This window comes from Podospora pseudopauciseta, chromosome 1, assembly GCF_035222475.1.
Source record: "Podospora pseudopauciseta strain CBS 411.78 chromosome 1, whole genome shotgun sequence".
NCBI classification, from domain to species: domain Eukaryota; kingdom Fungi; phylum Ascomycota; class Sordariomycetes; order Sordariales; family Podosporaceae; genus Podospora; species Podospora pseudopauciseta.
The window spans coordinates 3,536,869-3,556,954 of NC_085892.1; the positions used below are offsets into that span (position 1 = coordinate 3,536,869).

General features: G+C 53.0%; 6 protein-coding genes across 6 annotated transcripts; 3 read left to right on the top strand and 3 right to left on the bottom strand.

The window, feature by feature from the left end:
- Positions 1–239: 239 nt before the first annotated feature.
- On the top strand, positions 240–2,121 carry PCM1 (Phosphoacetylglucosamine Mutase; the record flags this gene model as incomplete). Its single annotated transcript, XM_062907576.1, has 2 exons — positions 240–1,001; positions 1,067–2,121. The coding sequence occupies 2 exons, from the start codon at positions 240–242 to the stop codon at positions 1,925–1,927; spliced, it is 1,623 nt and encodes a 540-aa protein (XP_062770536.1). The 3' UTR covers positions 1,928–2,121.
- A 1,074-nt stretch (positions 2,122–3,195) lies between these two features.
- On the bottom strand, positions 3,196–5,268 carry HMT1 (Nuclear SAM-dependent mono-and asymmetric methyltransferase). The gene is made up of 6 exons (XM_062907577.1): positions 4,981–5,268; positions 4,894–4,907; positions 4,808–4,827; positions 4,626–4,735; positions 4,217–4,548; positions 3,196–4,157 (listed from the first exon to the last, which is right to left on the bottom strand). The coding sequence occupies exons 1-6, from the start codon at positions 5,061–5,063 to the stop codon at positions 3,679–3,681; spliced, it is 1,038 nt and encodes a 345-aa protein (XP_062770537.1). The 5' UTR covers positions 5,064–5,268; the 3' UTR covers positions 3,196–3,678.
- Positions 5,269–5,399: 131 nt separating this feature from the next.
- On the bottom strand, positions 5,400–7,119 carry QC763_109860 (uncharacterized protein). Its single transcript, XM_062907578.1, has 4 exons — positions 6,893–7,119; positions 6,362–6,717; positions 6,189–6,300; positions 5,400–6,132 (listed from the first exon to the last, which is right to left on the bottom strand). The coding sequence occupies exons 1-4, from the start codon at positions 6,913–6,915 to the stop codon at positions 5,598–5,600; spliced, it is 1,026 nt and encodes a 341-aa protein (XP_062770538.1). The 5' UTR covers positions 6,916–7,119; the 3' UTR covers positions 5,400–5,597.
- A 323-nt stretch (positions 7,120–7,442) lies between these two features.
- On the top strand, positions 7,443–9,911 carry QC763_109870 (uncharacterized protein; the record flags this gene model as incomplete). The annotated part of the gene is made up of 1 exon (XM_062907579.1): positions 7,443–9,911. One exon carries the CDS (start codon positions 7,443–7,445, stop codon positions 9,909–9,911), a length of 2,469 nt encoding a protein of 822 aa, XP_062770539.1.
- A 1,934-nt stretch (positions 9,912–11,845) lies between these two features.
- AMT1_1 (ammonium transporter Amt1) lies at positions 11,846–14,455 on the top strand (the record flags this gene model as incomplete). Its single annotated transcript, XM_062907580.1, has 2 exons — positions 11,846–13,783; positions 13,842–14,455. The coding sequence occupies exons 1-2, from the start codon at positions 12,835–12,837 to the stop codon at positions 14,453–14,455; spliced, it is 1,563 nt and encodes a 520-aa protein (XP_062770540.1). The 5' UTR covers positions 11,846–12,834.
- A 1,234-nt stretch (positions 14,456–15,689) lies between these two features.
- Positions 15,690–20,015, bottom strand: QC763_109890 (uncharacterized protein). The gene is made up of 2 exons (XM_062907581.1): positions 19,283–20,015; positions 15,690–19,206 (listed from the first exon to the last, which is right to left on the bottom strand). The coding sequence occupies exons 1-2, from the start codon at positions 19,795–19,797 to the stop codon at positions 16,206–16,208; spliced, it is 3,516 nt and encodes a 1,171-aa protein (XP_062770541.1). The 5' UTR covers positions 19,798–20,015; the 3' UTR covers positions 15,690–16,205.
- Between the last annotated feature and the right edge of the window lie 71 nt (positions 20,016–20,086).

A 20,086-nucleotide genomic window follows, 5' to 3' on the forward strand; every position in this document is an offset into this window, starting at 1 on the left:
GTGCGGGGCAGCAGCTCTGTCTCTCCCGATGAAACCTCACCTCCGGTGTGGACCCTGTTATGTTATCGGGCCTGACAAGGAAGCAAGCAGCTATCACAGTTTCCCCCGATCGAGAATAAAATCCACAGCTCTTTTTCCCTCCCTCCCCCCTTTTTTGTTGTGTTAGTTCTTGGGTTCAAGCATCGCCGTAGCAACAAACATCTTCCACATCCTCACTTACAGCACCAAACTCACCTACCATGAGCCACAACGAGCAGATCATCGCCGGCTCGGCGAAGCACCCAATTGTGCCCCAGCACTACAGGTATGGCACCGCTGGCTTCCGCATGAAGGCCGACCTCCTCGAGGGCGTGACCTATCGTGTCGGCCTGCTCGCTGCCCTCCGCAGCCGCAAGCTCAACTCCCAAGCCATCGGTGTCATGATCACAGCAAGCCACAACCCCGCCATCGACAACGGCGTCAAGATCGTGGACCCCATGGGCGACATGCTTGAGCAGGAGTGGGAGAGATATGCCACAGCTCTCGTCAACGCCCCGAGCGACAAAGACCTGGCCAAGATCTACAATGCTCTGGCCACCGATCTCAAGATCGATCTCGAGGCCCCCGCCAAGGTCATCTACGGCCGTGATACCCGACCTTCAGGCCACACCTTGGTCACCGCCCTCGCCGATGCCCTCGATGCAACCAATACCGAGCATGTCGACTACAAGATCCTCACCACCCCCCAACTCCATTACCTTGTGCGCGCCACCAATAGCGAAGGCACACCCGCCTCCTATGGCGAGGTCAGCGAAGTCGGATACTACAAGAAGCTCGCCGAGGCCTTTGTTCGGACCATGAAGGGCAAGAGAATCCCTCAAGTCCTCCAAGTAGACTGCGCCAACGGCGTCGGCGGTCCCAAGCTCAAGGAATTCCTCAAGCACATCCCTCAAGACAAGGTCCCCTTCGCAGTCCAGGTTGTAAACGACGATGTCCTCCGCCCGGAGGTCCTAAACCTTGATGTAAGCCCTTCCCCCCTCATCTCCGAGACATTTTACCTCTCCTAACCCCTTTTCCATCCTCACAGTCCGGCGCCGACTACGTCAAAACAAAGCAACGTGCTCCCCCCATTCCTAAACCCCAACCCGGCCTGAGATGCTGCTCGCTCGACGGCGACGCCGACCGCCTAATCTACTACTGGCACGATCCAGAGACCAACGTCTTCGTTATGCTCGACGGCGACCGCATCTCTTCGTTGGCGGCCTCCTTCATCGGCGACCTTGTTGAGTCTGCCGGTCTCCGAGACGAACTCCGCATCGGCGTAGTCCAAACCGCCTACGCCAACGGCGCAAGCACGCATTACATCACCCAACACCTGAAGCTCCCCGTCATCTGCACCCCCACGGGAGTAAAGCACCTCCACCACGTAGCCCAGGGCTTTGACGTGGGAGTCTACTTTGAGGCCAACGGCCACGGCACCGTCCTCTTCTCCCTCGACGCCATCAACGCCTTCAAGAAGACCACCCCCCAATCCCCCGCCCAGAAGGAAGCCTTGGACACCTTGGCTGCCTTGACGGATCTGATCAACCAGACCGTCGGCGACGCTATTTCGGATATGCTTCTTGTGGAAGTTATTCTGGCGCACAAGAACTGGAACCTGAGGGACTGGGCTTTGACATACCAGGATCTGCCGAACAGACTTGTCAGAGTGGAGGTGGCGAACAAGGATGTTTTTAGGACGACGGATGCAGAGAGGAGGCTTTCTCATCCGGAGGGGTGCCAGGCCGAGATTGACCAGGAGGTGAAGAAGTTTAAGGATGCGAGGTCGTTTGCCAGGGCTAGCGGGACGGAGAATGCGATGAGGGTTTATGCCGAGGCGGCGACGAGGTCGGAGGCGAATGAACTTGCGGAGAGGGTGGCTGGGATTGTGAGTCGGTGGGGTGTTTAGTTGATGCTTCAGGGCCGATGCGGGGTTGGTGAGAGGAGGGGTTTGAGCAAGGCGTTTGGGGGGGTTGATGATGGTGAAGGGTTTAGGAGGAGGGGGAGGGCTAGTACGGAGGGGGTGTTGACGGGAGGACTGAGGAAGGCGAGAAAGGAGCAGGTTAGTACGGGGAGCGGGCACACGCTTGTTTGGACGACGTTTGATATGTCGGTTCATGAGGGGGGGTTTCCGAGGGGGTTTGAGATGTTGGCTAAGGCGGGGTGGGAGGGGGATGGGAGGGATATGGGGGAGCAGGAACACATGTGGGGTTTTGATGATGGGGAGGGGGCTTGGAGGAGGATCAAGAAGAGCAATCAGATGGGGTTTAGTCCTAGTGATGATGAGGAGGACGGGATGGGTTCGCCAGTCAAACAAAGGCTAAGGGGGAAAAGTATGGGGAGTCTGAGGGGGGGTGATGGTAGGTTGGAGTATGACATTTCTTTTGGGCAGAAGAGGTTGGCGATTCCGCAGACGAAGCTGGAGGATATCCTCAGGGATGGTGATAAAGAAGTCGGGGAACCGGCGACGTTCTTGATGAGTCCTTTTGATTTGGGGGCGAGTAGAAGGGAGTATTTTGAGGGGGTTGATCAAGCAATAAGAAACAAAAACAGCGCGGATTTCTTTGGGGATTTGACTTGCCTAGTTCCTAGAAACGAGCTATGGGGAATAGACAGTGATGATGAAAATTTGGAGGGTCAAGAAGAAGAAGAAGAGGAAGAGAAACTGTAGAGCTTCGAGGATATGCTGGAGAAATTAGGGATTGAGTGGGAGGTGTATAAGGCTATGGGGATGGTGGATGGTAAGGAGGACACACAGGAAAAGGAGTGAGCTTTTGTTATAGAAGGAAAATCCCCCACCTACCCGAAAATTGGTGTTGTTTGATTGAGCACGGGAGTAAAGCGAGCGAGCAAAGCGGAATGAATGGGTTATAATGGAACTGAGATGATGAACTGGGTAACAAATACATCGGTATTATTAGCAAAAACAAAGCAAAAAAAGATATGAGTGGGCAAAAATAAGGGTCTGCAGAGGTTTAGCAGGTAAGGTATATTTAGTGTTGGGTTGGGCTATGCTTTTTCTCCCTTTTCGAAGCGATAGTCTGGGTTGGTCAATTTGATTTTTCTGTGTTTTGATATCCAAAGGGATGAATGAAGGCAATACAAGCTGGGATGATCAATACTACCCCTGGATTGTCATAACGATTCACAAAACTTGCAAAAGCAGACACAGCAAATCGAGCCAAATCATCGAACTTCAATGCTCTATTTTTTTTTTTTTTTTTTTTTTTTTTTCACTTCTTTCCATTCCTCTCTGGGTATCCCATATGCATCATTCATCACTGATGCACTCCCCATCACCCACACTCGGGGCCATCCTTTGCCAGTCCAGTCTCCTTCCTCATCATAGAGGTATCCCCCCTCTGGCTCCCTTTTTTTGCTGAGATAAAATACAGCATGATAAACAAAAAAACGCCAGAAAGACAACCTGCTCTATCTAGTAACTAAAGCCCCCGAAAACACCTCGCTTTTTTGTCGCTTCAGATATGGTGCGCTACCGCCAGAGCGTCAATCCCGAAATCTTCATGTTGAGTCTCGCCCCCATCCCACCATGCAACTTTTACTTGTTGTATGTATGCCAGGCGCAAAGTGAAAATGTAAAAAAGAGTAGTTGGTTATCAGACCTTCCTTGCTAGATGTACCAGGGAAACCGTGATTCGCCTAGCACATCTTGTACAGGCAGGTTCCCTCAGCCTTGCGGGTGGGGTCCTCGGTCTCGAGACGGTACTCGATCTTGATGTCGAGATCGCGACGGTTCTTCTCGTTGGGGCGGTTGTGGAGAGAGCACTCAATCTTCTCTCCTTGCTGGACAGTAAGCATATCCTTGAGGTAGAAGACGGTCTGCTTCCAGTGAGTGTACTTAGTGTGTGGCCCAGTGGAGAAGCGGACTGTCTTGTGGCAGGCGGTAAAGTCAATGTCGAACCAGGCGACAAGAGCATGGATGAAGTCATCCCGTCTGGCGACGAGGTCGAATGGGCAGCTGAAAGCCAAATCCTCGACCGTGCACTTGTAAAGGTCGAGGGTGAGAACGAGAGATGGGTCGGTAACGACGGCCTTCATCTCGACAGTATCGACAAGAGGCTCAGACAAGGCGGTCTCCTTGAGAGGCGAGTAGTTGAAACCATAGACGTTATCCCAAACTGCGACATGGGTTAGCCCCGGACAGGAACATCCTAGCGCAAAGCGGAAGAGCACTCACATCCGATTTTCTCGTCCTTGTAATCGCCGTCCTCAATACCAGCAACATAGATGCTCGCCTTGTCAGGGAAGATGAGACCGTCCTTGACAAGGTACTTGTCACGGGCATACAACACAGTGTCCAACATGGACTCGTACAGCAGGAAGTAGCCCATCCACTCTGAGATGATAATGTCCACCTGGGGGAAGGGAAGGGTAATCTCCTCCATCTTGCCCTGGATGAGGGTGATCTTGTCGGACAGCCCGTTGACCTCGACGATCTCGCGGGCCTTGAAGATGATGGTGGACATGTCAACACCAATGACATGCTTCGCGCCAGCCTTGGCAGCAAACCTGAGAAACAAACTGATCAGCCTTGCTTTCTTTTTTTTTTCTCCCGGGGAAGTCGGGCGAGCGAAGGATGGGCGTACATCGAAAGAATACCGGTGCCGCAGCCGACATCGAGAACGACCTTGTCCTTGAAGATGTGCTTGTTTTGAACGATGGCGTTCATGTATGATCTTGTGCGGACCTCATCTTTCTGTAGAGGCGCATGCCAATGTCAGCCATAAATTTTTGAGGGGAAGATAAGATAGGCTCCAAGAAAACATACCAACATCTCCTCGTGGATGCCTTGATAACGAAAGCGCCAGAGTTAGTACAATGGTTCCCCATCAGCGAGCTTGAACGGTGTCATACCATGATGGTTATAGCTGTAGGCTGAGTGTTAGCAAATATCCCCCCTACAAAACAGACACATAGCTTTTTTTCTTCTTCCAGACTTGCCTGTTGAAGTAGTGCTGCTCGGCGTGGTCGAGCTGCTTGAGGTTCTTCTCAGCAGTCTCGATATCCATAGCGTCGTTGACCATGTTGGGCTGTCTGTAGCGAGGGTCGGTAACTGAAGATGGTGACGAATTATTGACCCGGGTCAGATTGGAGAGAGAAAATCAGAAAGGAAGAAGAAAAATGGTGCTGGGACAAGCGCGATATGGGAACAATGGGGATCTGCCACTGGCCTGGGCTCGTCGCGCAGAGAATTTGGGTGGAAAGGGCCCGCTTAATCGAATGTGGGGTAGTTGCCCCGCCGTCAAGTCCCTGTAAGAGAAAACACCCCACTAAGGCAAACAGGGTCCTCAAGAAAGCGACGCTACGAGACGTCAGGCATGATCAGGCAGAGGCAACATCCACGATTAAGGGACCAGTCAACAAACATGGGATGATCCCTGAAAGTCTAATCATCTCGAGGAAACTCTGCAGTGTTGGACTCCCTATCTAAGATGTTAAGAATTGCTGTTAACCCCCTCAACTCCGAGACCATGCAAACTAGAGTCTAAGCAAAGACCAGATCAGACTGTGACAGACGAAATATGCAACACCATGTACTCCTTGCTTCCCTCCCCAGTTCAAGCCATGCCCGCCAGCTGCAGCAGCCGATTACCGGCCTTGAGGTTAGCACTCTCATAGGCCTTGGAGTCCGGAGGGAAGGTTCCGTTGGCAGCCCACAAGTTAAGCAAAGGCTGCATCGGCTCCAGCTCCTGCGGCGTGAGCATGGCCATCTCCATCCCAGCCAACACAAAGTGACTGAAGCAACTGTTGAGCTGCTTCTCAAGATTCAGGTGGTAGAAGGGCTCCACAAAGTGGGCCCAGTAGAGATGGGCGTACACGCGGAACATCTGGGTGAAGATGGTCTTGCAAATAGTCGAGAACTCCTTGGGAAACCCACTACGCTTTCCAATGTACTCGTCAAATCCGTCGGTGGCGATGGCCGAAGGTGTGAGCTGCTGGTGCTGAGAGAACGAGACACCAGCAGGGTTGGTGGGGAAGACCTTCTCGTCGTCGACCTTGCCAGAGATCCAGCGTTGCATAAGCGTCATGTACTCGTAGGCAGGAAGCTCAATGGGCTCAAAACGGTTGTTGAGCCATGTGTAGGAGTGGTTACTGAGGAATCGTGTTAGTATTGGCTTCCGCTATTAGAAAGATGGGACATGTCTCACCCTCCAGCTGACATGCGAGGGCATGTGGTCGGGTTGCAGATGCTCTGGCCATTCTCCTCCTTCTGGTACACAATGCTGACAAAGTTCCAGAGGTTACGATAGTGCTCCACGACTGTTGGAGTTGTCAGCAAGTGAGACAATAAATCGTAAAAATAAAATAAAAGGATGCCTACCTTGACAGGCAACCCATTCACCCTGCTCGACCGCCTTAGGTCGACGACTGAGGGTCATAAAGTTGCCTTTCACGATCTGCTTGGCGTAGGCTGGGTTGAGCCAAAGCGGGAGCGGCTTCGGGAGGTGGTAGGCGGCCAGTTCATCGTCTGTGGAACCGGTCATGTTGGCGGTTGGTGGTAACGGAGATGCAGGGACAGGTGGGAGTTTGGAAGAGGGAGAAGAAAGGTTGCTTGACGAAAGACTCCTCTGAGAGAGGCCCCCAGGAGAGTTCAGTTTGCCGTCCTCCGATGTTGGAGATATCGGACTCTTGCTGTTGGGGCTAGGTTTGCTGGAAGCTCCCCTCAGCCGGGCATTTCTGGGGGATTTGTTAGCGGGGACCATTTGTGTGATTTGTTGTCATCGGCGTGACTGTGAGGCCATGGAAGGAGCGCGTGATCAAGGGGGCCGCTATGTGTACTCGATAACAGATATAAAAGGCAAGAGCAAAGTGCTTCCAGATGCACCAATACAAGAAGACCTGTGGTACTTACATTCCGGAAAACAGGTTCGACATTGTGACACCGTTTGACTGGGTTTAAGCTATGTTTAGGGGATATTGGAAGGCAATGTGGTTCAAGAGCTGCCAGACCAGCTAGCTGTAAGAAATTGATAGTCAAACAGTGATGTTGGAACCCAATTGACGTTATTTACAACCGTCACCTAGTCGTCTCTCTAAGTAAATTAAGTCAAAAAGGGGGAGGAAACTGGCGGTGCCTCGAGAGACCCGCGGGCCAATCTGAAACCGTTGAGCCAGAAACCACGCTAAGCATCAGATGGGACCAATCAGCGTCGTTGGATGTTATCTTGGCATTAGAGGTACGTACTCGAATCACGTGCCACCGCATGTAGTTCGTGACCCGCCAAGCCAGGCAAGCCAGAGACTCGCTGCATCCCATTCGCGTTACCTCGATCCAACCTCCAACCGATCCCGGGCCGCACTTTTGCGTGCATATACACACACACGTTAAGGGTAGGCAGCAGCCTCTCTCTGTCTCTGGTTAACCAACAAGGGAGGACCGATGGGGGTGGGGAAAAGATAAAATGGCCAGTGTGCCTTCTCCAGGATCCCGGGTCGCCAGACGGTACAAAAAGCCTGGTCGATTGTTCGACACTCTTTTGACCCAGAGCACTCGAATTGTTCCCAGTTCATTTCGCAGTCCGATGGATGAGGAACAACCGCTCCAAGAAAAGATTGCATTTTTCAATCAGCTGGATGCCTTGGATAAGCTTGACGAAGAGGATGACCGAATTGATGCCAGGGAACAGCAGCACAGGGCCAAGTGCAAGGCCTTCTTCCAACCAGCAGTTCCTACAGTGAAAGAGAAGGGAAACCCTATCAATCCTCTTTCTTCACCTCGCCCACATCCAGAACCAAGGCGGACAACGTCGGTGCTCACTCCAACCGCACCTACACCCGCTCCAGGAGGTTCGGCAGAAATTATCAAGGCAACCCCAGAAGCCACTACCATTGACAGTACCACCTCCAGAACCAGGAGGCGCCTAATTGCAGATACTTCTACTTCATTCATTGCTGAAACACCAATACCAGATTCCACCCGTCCAAGAGTCCTAACAACATTACGGAGGAGTATCACCATGCCAGTTTCAGCCTCTGCCTCTGCGGCTGAACAGTCGCCGTCAGCTACTACTGCTCTTCGAAAGCGCAAACGGTCATCTTCTGGGAAAGTGATCCCGGAATCAGCTCAAATATTTCGTGGCTTGTCTTTCTTTTACATCCCCAACGACGATGTTGCACCAGCCAGGAAACTTCGGATTGCCAAAGCCAAAGATTATGGGGCAGAATGGGTTAGGAGTCTACACAATGCGACACATGTCATTGTTGACAAGCACTTGTCATACTCTGACATTCAGAAGATACCAGAGTTTGGGCTGGCCGCCTCTTTGATCGTCGTCAATGACGAGTATCCTATCGACAGTATCTCGTTTCGGACACTACTAAACCCCGACCAGAGTCGATACCGGGTCACAGGGTTCCCATCACCAACTTCCGAATCCACAGTCATAACAATATCATCCCGGGACTCTGAGCCTTCGCTTCAGGTCAAAGAACCCAAAAGCGCCGGGAGACAAAGCGCCAGGAAACAGGACACTGAGGGCTCAGAAGGAACACCACGACAGGAGGATAGCTCGTTTGAGAACCCTCGCCCAACTAAAACCACTCAAGCTGGTCCGTTCGAAATACAGATTCAGTCATCTGTTCCACCCCATCCCACAGCTCAAACGACGGATGGTCCCAAGGATGAGCTGACGAGCTACATCGAGCTCCTTCAGCAGTACAAGGACTTGCCGTTGGACCACGAAGAAGACGACGACATACAATCAACCAAGGACGCTCAGGAGGACTCGGATCCCGAGCCGGGCTCCGAAGATGAGCGCGCCCGCAAAAAGCCCGCAACACGCTCCCGCGCCTCTCTCAAAAAGACTATTCCGTTCGAAGACCGCTTTGCCTGCAACCGTGGCGGCACGAAAGACAATCCTGCCTCCTCCGCTGCCAACAACCCAAACGCCAGGACAATAGAAGTTCTCCAATCCATGTGCGACTACTACACCAAAATTAATGATCGCTGGCGTATAACGGCCTACCGCAAAGCCATCACCACACTCCGTCAGCAGACCACCAAGAAAATCACCACCGCCGAGGAGGCCTACACTCTCCCCAACATCGGCTCCCGAATCGCCCGGAAAATCGAGGAAATCTGCACCACCAACAACCTTCGCAGGCTTCAATATGCGAACCTTGAACCGACGGACAAAGTCCTCGACCTCTTTCTCAAAATTCACGACGTGGGACTCTCTAGAGCAAACAAGTGGATATCCCAAGGCCATCGGACCTTGGAAGACCTCCTCACCAAAGCCGACCTGTCGGCCAACCAACGCATCTCGATCGAGCACTACTCGGACCTCACCTCCCGCATCCCCCGCAGCGAAGTAACCCAGCTAGCGGCCTTTGTCCAGCGTGAAGCCTTCCTCGTCGACCCAGACGTGGAATTACTCGTTGGCGGCTCGTACCGCCGTGGCTCGGACACGTCGGGCGACATTGATTTCATCGTCACCAAACGCGGGACCACATCCTGCTCGGATCTTGTCCCGTTTATGAACTCGCTTATATCTGTGCTGTATAAGAAGAATTTTTTGGTGGCGACGTTGTCGCAATCGAGAAGGGAGGGGGAAGGGAGTAAGTTTTTGGGATGCTGCAGGTTGCCTCCGGGGGGGAAGTGGAGGAGGATTGATTTGCTGCTTGTGCCCGAGACGGAGTATGGAGCGGCGTTGATTTATTTTACGGGGAATGATATTTTTAATCGGAGCTTGAGGTTATTGGCGGGTAAGAAGGGGATGAGGTTAAATCAGAGAGGGTTGTTTAGGGATGTGATGAGGGGGAGGGGGAGGGTGGGGGTTACGGAAGGGGAGTTGGTGGAGGGCAGGAGCGAGAGGAGGATTTTTGAGGTTTTGGGGGTTAGGTGGAGGGAGCCTAGTGAGAGGTGGTGTTGAGGGGGGAGGGTGACATGGGGTTGAGTTGGATGGGAGTGACGATGATAACAATGATAATGATGATAATGATGATGATGATGATGATGATGATGATGATGATGATGATGATGAATGTGGTGTACGTTAATGAGATTATCTTGCGTATTAGCTTCATGGATGAAAGGGGTGGGTATCTAAATAGCTCTTTTTTTTTTTTTTTTTGCGGGTAAAAGTGGTGTAATGATGGGGATATACCAAGCTTGTTATCATAGATGAGACATGATGGCCCCTTGTTTTTGAACGACATTAATCAGAGCCTGACAATCCTATAAGTCACTCGTTGAAGTTATTTCGATTTTACTGTTTGATATATCACACTACACGGACACCGCCGGCTTCCTTAGCAGTAAACACCAGCTCACCAGTAGTGGAGAAAAACGGCCGCCGGCGGGCGATCGATGGCGATTGTTCGTTAGCAAGCGCAAGCTTAGCTTCAACGTCTGGTAGTGTATGTAAGCTCAGACTTGAGATCCTTGACTGACCTTGACCTTGACTCTGATCTTGACCCCCGGTGTAATAAGGCCTGGACCACCTTGGTTTCTTATCTTTTACCTACCTACCACCCCAAGGTCACATGCCTCACCGATGATGTGTCCCCCCTTGCTGGGGTTGGTTATTTGCATGATGGGTGGTGAAGATATGACAGGTCTGGCGGGCATAAATCCTTCATTAATCTGGCATTGATAAACACCAGGTTTGGGATTTGAATTGGTGAGTGATGAATGAGCAACCCCCACACTCCCGCCCAGATGGTTCGTTCCTGGTTTTGGTTTTTGGCGCGCATGATGCTGGGATTTGCGCTAGTGTCGAATGGGCATTTGAGGCTAGTCTTGGAAAGTGAAAGGTGAGATAACGGAGGGCTGAGGGAAGATCAGGGTCTTTTGGAGAGGAAGTGATCTTGGGCGGTGAGAGAGCTGACAGGTGATCGGCGGGGGAGAGGGTTGAGAGGGTTGATCGGTATACAGCACGACTTGCTGTATCTCAGAGGAGATATCATGAGGTCTGGGGAGAGGAATGAACAACGTCTCGGCAGTCTGGCAAGGGAGAAGGAGAGGTAGCCACATGCAGTCTCGTCACGGCAGTGTGATGATATTTTTGAGGAGATTGTCACCTGCATCTCACCAAATAAATGAAAACAAACAAAGACGACATTATGAAGGCCTGTAAGGGGGGCGTCTGCGCGTCAGAGTGAATGGCTTTGTGGCTTGCAGGCTGGGCTTCAGCGTTGGGGTTTTTCGGGGTGTATGTAACGCCGTGATGGGAGGGTTATTGCAGCGGAAAACTATATAATATGTAGGTGAGACTGTATAGTGGTATGTTGGTGATGAGAAGCAGTGAGGTGATCCACTTTGAGTGAGAGGCATCTGCAGCGGCAAGTGTTTCGATGATCCTGGGGATGCAGGTGGTTCCTGAAAGTAGCGTCAGATAGAATGGGTTCTGGGCGGGACGGGACGTTGTTATCAGTAGTTTATTTCTTGTGATCTCCATGCCGTAACATTCAATATCCGGCTGGCCGAGCTGAAGCTGAGGTGGTTGGGGATCGCATTTGTGTCAAGAGCTCGTGACGCTGGTGAAGAGAATCTTGAAGACATGAGTGAGATGTGTTGCTCTGTGCCGCTGCCACATGGACGTTGTTTGTGTTCAGTCATGGCAATTGTCAAGACGATTGCTAGCCTTGGGAGGAAAAGACGTTGAACTTCCACTTACAGCAAGTCAGTCAGTCCCCTGAACGCGCGGGAGAGCGGCCCCACGTAGCCCCCACGGCACCTGAGAGCCACACGACCGGGTTAGTTGAGCCAATCAGGGCCCAGGAGGCTTATCTTTACACCAAGCTTTTAGCACGTCTCAGCGAATCGAGTTATCGTGGAGCTCCCTTTCTCGGTCCACTCCAATGTCACCCTCACTCAAACGTCACTTGCTTTGCAGGGGAGCAAGGGTTGTCTCTCACAGCCACCACTCTCCCTCCAACCTCGAGCTAGGAAGGCATCAACGCTCGTTCTCGTCATATGCGACGCTTGCTTTTTCTGCTTCACAATGGGTCCAAACGCCCCCGAACTCGCAACCAACGCCGAGCTGGTGGGATCCGAGAGGAACTTAGGAAGTGTTCTCCTCGGAGGCAATGATCAAAGAACAACAACCTGAAGAAGGAGGGTGACATATTGGTCTCTATCTTCGGTCTCCCCCCTCCCCTTCAAATTTCCAGAGCAGCATCGCAGACTTGGCTCTGTCCGGAGGCTCCTGGTCAAGACATGTCTTGTGCGACCCATCTTCAGCGTCCGCAAAAAAGCACTTACTTGCCTTACTCAGAGCCCAGGTATGGATCTTCAAGGTCCCGAAGAGAGATTGTGCTCATGCTCCCGTTGCTCTCCGAGGCCCGCGGGAGCCAAGTGGGAACCCATGCCTTATGATCATAAACATGCTCGAGCCCCCAAGGACGCCGGCGATGCTTCTCGCCTGACTTCCGTTCGTTTTCCATCCCACTCCCTTCTCTTCCCGTGCAGTAGCTCACCCATGTGGCTTGTCTCCCCCGATAAGCCAAGACACCCTGTCGGTGTCAAAGCTGATTGGTCCCCCGCGAATTGCTTCTTTCCAGAAAAAGTACCAGGCCTTCTGCAAACCATTGCTAGCCTGCTGCCGCTCATCACTTTCTTCTGGGAAGATCAAGTTTTTCGCCTCCAGGCATACTATCTATTATTGGGTGTGGAAGACATCCCTCCCGTCCCTTCGTTCTTCTCTGTCTCTCGTTTACTCTTGTTCTATCCGGCACATCCGACAATATCTGCACCTCACAAACGACCACTTATACACTTGTACACCACCTCACCATACACGACTGAAGGCAGCAAAATAACCTCCTGGACGGCCAAGTCCACACACCTTCAAAATGGCCGCTAATACCAACAACCAAGAACTCTCCAACCTACCATACATCCCACTCGAACCCTTCACAGGAACTGACCCAGCAGGAGGCGATGCCCTCGTCGAAGACCTCAATGTCTGGTACCAAGCCGGCGACATCTCCTTCATGATCATGTCCACAGCCTTCGTCTTGCTCATGATTCCCGGCGTTGGCTTCTTCTATTCCGGTCTCGCACGCCGAAAGTCGGCACTCTCCCTCATCTGGCTCTCAGTCATGGCCGCGGCCGTGTCAACCTTTCAGTGGTTCTTTTGGGGCTACTCTCTCACCTTTTCACATTCCGCTGGCCCCTTCATTGGGGACCTCTCCAACTTTGGCTTCCGAAACGTCCTCGCCCATCCCTCCGTTGCCTCGAGCCGCATCCCCGATTTGCTTTTTGCTGTTTACCAAGGCATGTTCTCGGCTATTACCATCGCCCTGGCCACCGGAGCCGTAGCAGAGCGCGGGAGGATGCTTCCATGTGTTATCTTCATGTTTTTATGGCTCACTGTTGTGTATGATGCCGTTGCTTGCTGGACTTGGAATCCATCGGGCTGGTCCAACAAAATGGGTGGGTTGGACTTTGCAGGTGGGACACCGGTTCATATTGCCTCTGGAGCGGCCGCTTTGGCGTATAGTATGATGCTTGGAAAGAGGAGGGGTCATGGCACCCACGAGTTGAACTACCGGCCGCACAATGTGACGCATATTGTCATTGGAACAGTTTTCCTGTGGGTTGGGTGGTTTGGTTTCAATGCTGGGTCTGCGCTGGCCGCGAACATGAGGGCTATTATGGCGGCCGTGGTGACCAACTTGAGCGCTTGTGTGGGTGGGATTACGTGGTGTGTGTTGGATTACAGGCTGGAGAGGAAGTGGTCGACGGTTGGATTTTGCTCGGGGGTTGTGGCTGGGTTGGTGGCTATTACGCCTGGTTCTGGTAGGTCCCCTTTACCCACCTCACCTTTTTGTGAAGTTGTGGCTAACAACATCAACAGGTTACGTCCCAGTCTGGGCTGCCGTACCATGCGGCATCATGGGCGCCTCTTTTGCCAACTACGCCACCAAGCTCAAGTTCCTTCTCCGCATTGACGACGCTCTCGATATCTTTGCTGTTCACGGCATCGGTGGTCTCGTCGGCAACATTTGCACCGCTTTCTTCGCTACCAACACCATCACCCGCCTCGACGGTGTCTCCTCTATCAAGGGTGGCTGGCTCGATCACAATTGGATCCAGCTCCCTATTCAGCTTGCCGACTCTTTTGCCGGCGGTGCCTATTCTTTCGTTTTGACCTGCGCTATCCTCTTCATTCTTAACCTCATCCCTGGGCTCCATCTCCGCGCAAGTGAAGAGAGCGAGATCCTCGGTATTGATGACGCCGAAATCGGCGAGTTTGCCTACGACTATGTTGAGCTGACCAGAGAAGTCCTCAATGACGTCGAGGGTGACAACATGAGCTCTTACAGCGCTGAGCAGCCTATTCACCAAGGGCAAGGACGATATGGTGTTGCTATCTCGAGCGGGATGCCGAGGGAGAAGATTGTGAACATGAGCATGCCGTTGACGAACCACAGGATGTATGGACAAGGGTCGGCTGATCATGCTCAATAGTTGTGGGTTGACGGTTGAGGACTTTTTGGATATCAGTCCTTGACGGGGAGAGGAGCACTTGTTTTGTTGTGCGATCTAGACCGGTTTCTTTCTTGTGTCTTCTATATCTTCTATGTTACACACACACACACACACACACACACACACACATATATATATATATATATATATATATATATACCTCGGTAGGGAAGCAGGAGTTTGGGCATCTCACTGGTTGGAATTTTGGGAAAACAAAGCGATGGATGTTTTTGATGTATAGGGAGATGGATCATGATGGATTGATGGAACTCATGTGTATTATTTAGCAGAGTTGAGGATCAAAGGCAATAAAGAACATAACATAATTATCTTCATCTTGATACTGCATTTCGGAATCTATTCCGTCTCTAGGTACCTTTCTTCCTTGAGCCCCTGTGTCAGAATGAGGGCCCGCCAACCACCCGGAAGCATGCCACCTCCCTTCTGTTGCCAGGAACGCGAGGAAGCTCTTTCCGCCTCATCGCACAAGCAGCTCTCACCTGCTAGCTGAGAACACCCGGGGTCCCTTGTGGCAGAGGCCAACCCCAGGTGAACTTTCGCCGACGAACAGCTGACCTGCCTGCCTGAGCAGCTTGCTCGCCATACCCCGGGGTTCCTCATGACAGAGACCAACCCCAGGTAAGATCTTGCCAGTTGACAATCAACGATAAACGAGGAAAAATACGAATGAAAATGGAAGGTGAATGTACCAAGTTGTCAGAGTCGAAACGATGAAAATAAAAGGCAAGTGGGTGATGGATGGTTAGGGGTTTATATAGGTACGCAGCAGCAGACAGCCGAAGAAAGTCTTTGTCCCACCCAAGTGTGGACGTCAGCAAAAAAAAAAAAAAATGACTGCTGTCTCCGGCGGCTCTCTCTCCCCCCTTCCTCTCCACTTCCCTGATCAAAACTGGCCGGTCATATATGTAGCACAGTTTCAACCCATTGCTGTGAGCTGTCTTGCCAGTCATCATCCACCATCAAACCGGTCACCAGTCTCAATCTCAATCCCCAATCCAACCCAACACAAACACAATTTCACACACAACTCCAAAAATAATACAACCAAATTCAATTCCTATCCTCCACCCCCCCTTTTAGCTAACCCCCTTTTCTCCCCACACATCCACCCCCCTACAAAAAGTACACATACAACATAACACCAACTGAATTTGTACATAGTCTCCTCTCCCCTCCCCCCCTTCTCATTTTGCCCAATCCCATTCCACCCATCCATCCAACAACAACTAACCCAAATGGTAATACAGTATACACTATGTTATTTAACCCCCTTCTTCCCTCCTATGATAACCAAATCCAATCCACTCTACCCCAATAAAAATGGCACCGAGAATCGAACAACAACCCTCCCCAAAAGGAGCAAGTATACAAGAACAATAAACCCCAAAACCCCCTTGCAAAAAAACCCAGGGTATGTCCATCAAGAATGCCAGAAACAGAAAAAGAAAAAAAATTGGCTTCAATAATAATCCAAAAGACAACCTCCTGTCCCCTTACCTATGCTTTCAAAGCAGAAAAGGGACATGCTCCAAAAAAGCGTGGTGTTGCGCCGTTTTCCAATTGCAAAAATCCCTGCAATGGCAAATGCATTCATCCAAACATGGCTTCCAAAAAAAAACACCAACAAAAAAACCATAACACAATCCAACATGTTGTGTGTGTGTGTGTGTATGTCCTCGTTCAAACCATTAGGGCGTGGTCAGGGGGCTCACCTCACCTCGGTAGACAACCCCCTAAACCTCTCCTCAAAAACCCTCATCCTCTCCTCTTCAATCACCCTCTGCAGCCTCCTCGTCTCCCTCACCGCCTCCTCCCTCTGCTCCTGCAGGTTCATCACCTCAATCTGCGCAATGTTCATCCTCCCCACAACCTCTTGCATCTCGGCATCCGCCGCAGCAAGGGCACCCTCCAGCTCGGCCACGCGCCCCTTGAGCACCTCAACCTGCTGCGTCATGGTGCCGTCGCTGCCATCCAGCGAGTTGGCAGACCGCCTGATGTCTGGCCGGGCGGTGCCATAAGGCGAGAGAAGAGGCGTCGACATGCGGGGTGACTTGAGGTTGTTGGGCGAGGACACGCTGCGGAGGCTAAACATGGGCGACAGCGGCGACTTGGAGGGAAAGTGTCGTGGGCTGCGGAGAATGCCAGCATTGTCGCGAATGCGCTGGAGCTGGTGGCTGTGGGCGTCCTTGAGCATGGCCAGCTCTTCCTCGTGGCGGGCCACCCGCTCTTCAGCGCCCGTCTGGGCGTGGACGACCTGCTCCTCGAGCGCACGAAGGCGGCTTTGCATGCCGGCAATGCGCTCGGTGCTCAGTCTCTGCTCAGCCTCACCACGGGCAATGGTGGTGGCCAAACGGGAGCGCAGAGCAGCATTGACATCAAGCTGGGAGCGCACCTGCAGGGCAAGCTCCTCCACCCGACGGGCAGACTCTTGCAGCTGATCAGCAAGATCCTGCTCCACGGCAAACTGCTGCCTTTCCGAGGCTTGCATATTCTCGAGCCGAGTCTTGAAAGAGCTCGCCTCCGAGCGGGCATCCTCACGCTCCAACACGGCCGTCGAAAGCGACTGCTCCAGCCTCTGAATAGCAAGCTGCATCCTTTCATCCGAGCCGGCCGACTCCTCCAGCTGCTTGATTCTTTCCAACGCCTCAGCATACGCATCTTGCAGGTCCTTATACGCCTTTTCAAGAGAAGCCGACGTGACAGGCGCGACTCGCTCCTCGTGGCTGCCGCTGGCACGGAGCAGAGATTCCGGAACCAAGATGTCATTCTCCTTCAGCAAGATCCGAAGCGTGGCGATTTCCTCTTCGGCGCGGTCGAGATCCATCTTGAGCCCACCCAGCCCCTTTTCCACCTGCCACTTTTGCTCGATAGCCTCTTCTGCCCGGCGACGCAGCACATTAATCTCCTCGCGAAGGTTCGAGACGTCTCTTTCATAGCCAGCCTTCTTGGGGGAAGCCGTGAGCAACCGGTCCCGTTCCATCTCCAGCTGGCGAATCCGTTTGGCGTTCTCGCGGTTCTGGAGCTCCTGTCTTTCAAGCAAGCTCCTGAGCGCACTGTGCAGCGCATCACGCTGAGCCTCGACGTCCTTCAACCTGTCGGCAAGGACCTCTCTTGGCTCGGTAGACGCAGGACCAGGTCGCGTGCTGTTGGACCGGGAGAGAGACATGGGGCGGTTCTTGTTCTTGAGAGACCCGGCAGTGACCGATGCCGACCTTGACAGGGCCATAGACATGCGAGTGCCGGTCTGCTTGAGCTCGGCATTTTGGGACCGCAGAGCCTCGAGCTCCTGCTGCATTTTGGAGGTTTCCGAGTTGAGTGACCGGAGAGCCTCAATCTCCCGCCGCATCTGAGAAGCATCGGCAGTTTGCGACCTGAGAATCTCAATCTCCTGCTGCAGTCTGGAAGTGTCGGCATCCCGTGACCGAAGGGACTCAATCTCTTGCTGCATCTTGGACGTGTCGTAGGCAAGTCTGGCGTTTTCGGCAGCCTCGGCCTCCAACCCCTCGACACGCATGCGCAACTGAGGAACGATTTCATCGCGTAGGTTGTCCCGCTCGTTTGACGCCGTTTGAAGCTCGCTCTTGAGCGCCGCAAGCAGGTCCTCAAAGTTGCTCTTGGACTCCTTTTCCTCGGCAAGCCGACGAGTCAAATCCTCGCATGTAGCCTCCAGCTCCTTGACCCTGTCGCTCGCCTCAGTATTGCCCAGCTGGGCGACATCAACCTCGGATGCCTTTTGTTGCAATTCCTGTATTTGCTGATCCAACAGCCGTCGCATGGTGCGCTCCTCTTGGAGCTTGGTGGTGAGCTCCAGTCTGAGCTGGGCTCTCTCCTGTTCGGCCCTGCGCTGTACTTGCGACACCTCTTCCTTGGCGTGGTCATACTCGCTAAACCTGGCCGAGCTGTAGCCAGAGTCTGAGAAATAGTCGCTCGTTCTTCTGCCCGGCACCTGGGCACTGTTGACCTGCTCCTGCATCCTGTCAACGAGGTCCTCCAGATCCATCTCTCGCCGAATGGACGCGGCCAGTTCGGCGCCGATGGCCTTCAACTCGTCTTCCATCTCTTCGATCTGAACCAGCGATGTCGTGCTGTCTGCGGGTGTTTGTAGGTAAGATTCACAATACTGTATGGCGGGGCTGTGCAGGTCGTCATTGGAGTAGGCGGATGGGCTCTTTGGTGACAGTGGGACGTCATAAGGCTCAGACTCTGTCACGACAGTCACTGGATTCTGAGAGGCGGGTGACAATGCTCTGTCGTCCGAGAACTCTGTTACCGAGGAGCGTGACGGTGAAGCGGCCCAGCCGAAGAAGGCACCCAGCTTAGAGGACGCTGGCGATTTCGGTAGCGGCTTGTTAAGATTACTGTCTCTGGCAGTCCTGACGGGTGACTCTGGCACACTTTCAATGGGTGATCCGAGGTCCAGGTGTGGTGGTGGTTGTTTTCGTGAGATGAAGGACATGGTCTTGGTGTTGGTATTAACGTGTGTGGCGGGTTTGCCCTCGGCCTCTTGCTCCGGACCCGGAGAGTAGAGGTGGGTGTATTCGAACCGGTCGTAATCTGATTCCTGACTGGCTACACTGACCGTCCTAGCGCTAAGGCGGCCGCTTGGTTCGTGTGCGTGTGGTGTTTGAGAGGCGGCAGGGTTCCTTTCAACAATGTTTCGTAGCTGTACGTCTTCTTCCGCGCCGTCCTCTTGGGCGGCAGGAGATGATCTGTGAGAGAAAACCTGGTCAGTTCCATATTGCCACCACTTTACCCGGAATAAGGTGACGACGAGTCACGACATACAGGTGGCGGCTGCTGTCCAGGCTTGGGGCGCGTTCCACAACCCGCAGCGAGCTGGATGCTAGGAGATTGCTCTGGCCTGGAAACTCATACAGCGTTGGGCTGTCGAGCGAGACGGACCTGGCGAACCTCTGCTCCGGGCGTTGGAGGTCCTCATAGAGCTCGGGCAGACGCGGGGACGAGTACCGAGTGGCCAAAGGCGAGGCCGTCAAGGACAGAGGCTTCCTCTTGATGGGGCCGGCTATCTGGGCCAAGCTGAGGGACCGGCCGCCGCGAGGACTTGGGAGTGGCTGCTTGGGTAGCTGTTGGTCCGATGTCTCGCTCGGTCCAGGAGGCGAGATGGCCGAGCGTGGTGACTGGACTCTGGATGAAGCACTTGACGTGTCAGAGAGCCGCCTATGCTCGTGACGCTCAGGCTCGGGTGACTGAGGGGGAGGGTGGGAGAAGGTAGTTGGTGTGTGACCCCCTTCTTCAAAGGAGAAGCGATGTGCGTTGGGAGCAGCCATGGTGGTATACATAAGATGAGTTTGGAATCGATTTGCAACGCAAGAGTGCAACGGCGGATTCGACTAGAGAATCGGCACTTGGGGGGGTCCAATCTTCATGCTTGGCTTGGCCTGACCTGGATTGGCTCTAGGGGGAGAGTCACAATTAACTGGGAAATGTCGAGGGGACTGGAAGTGACAGCGAGGAAAGGTCGTGAGAAAAAGGAGCATCACAAATTGGCGAATTGGCGCCCGGCTGCTTTGGGACATCCCTTCCGCTATAGTGTGCTGTGGGGCCCCCTTCCATGCCAACCGTTCGCCT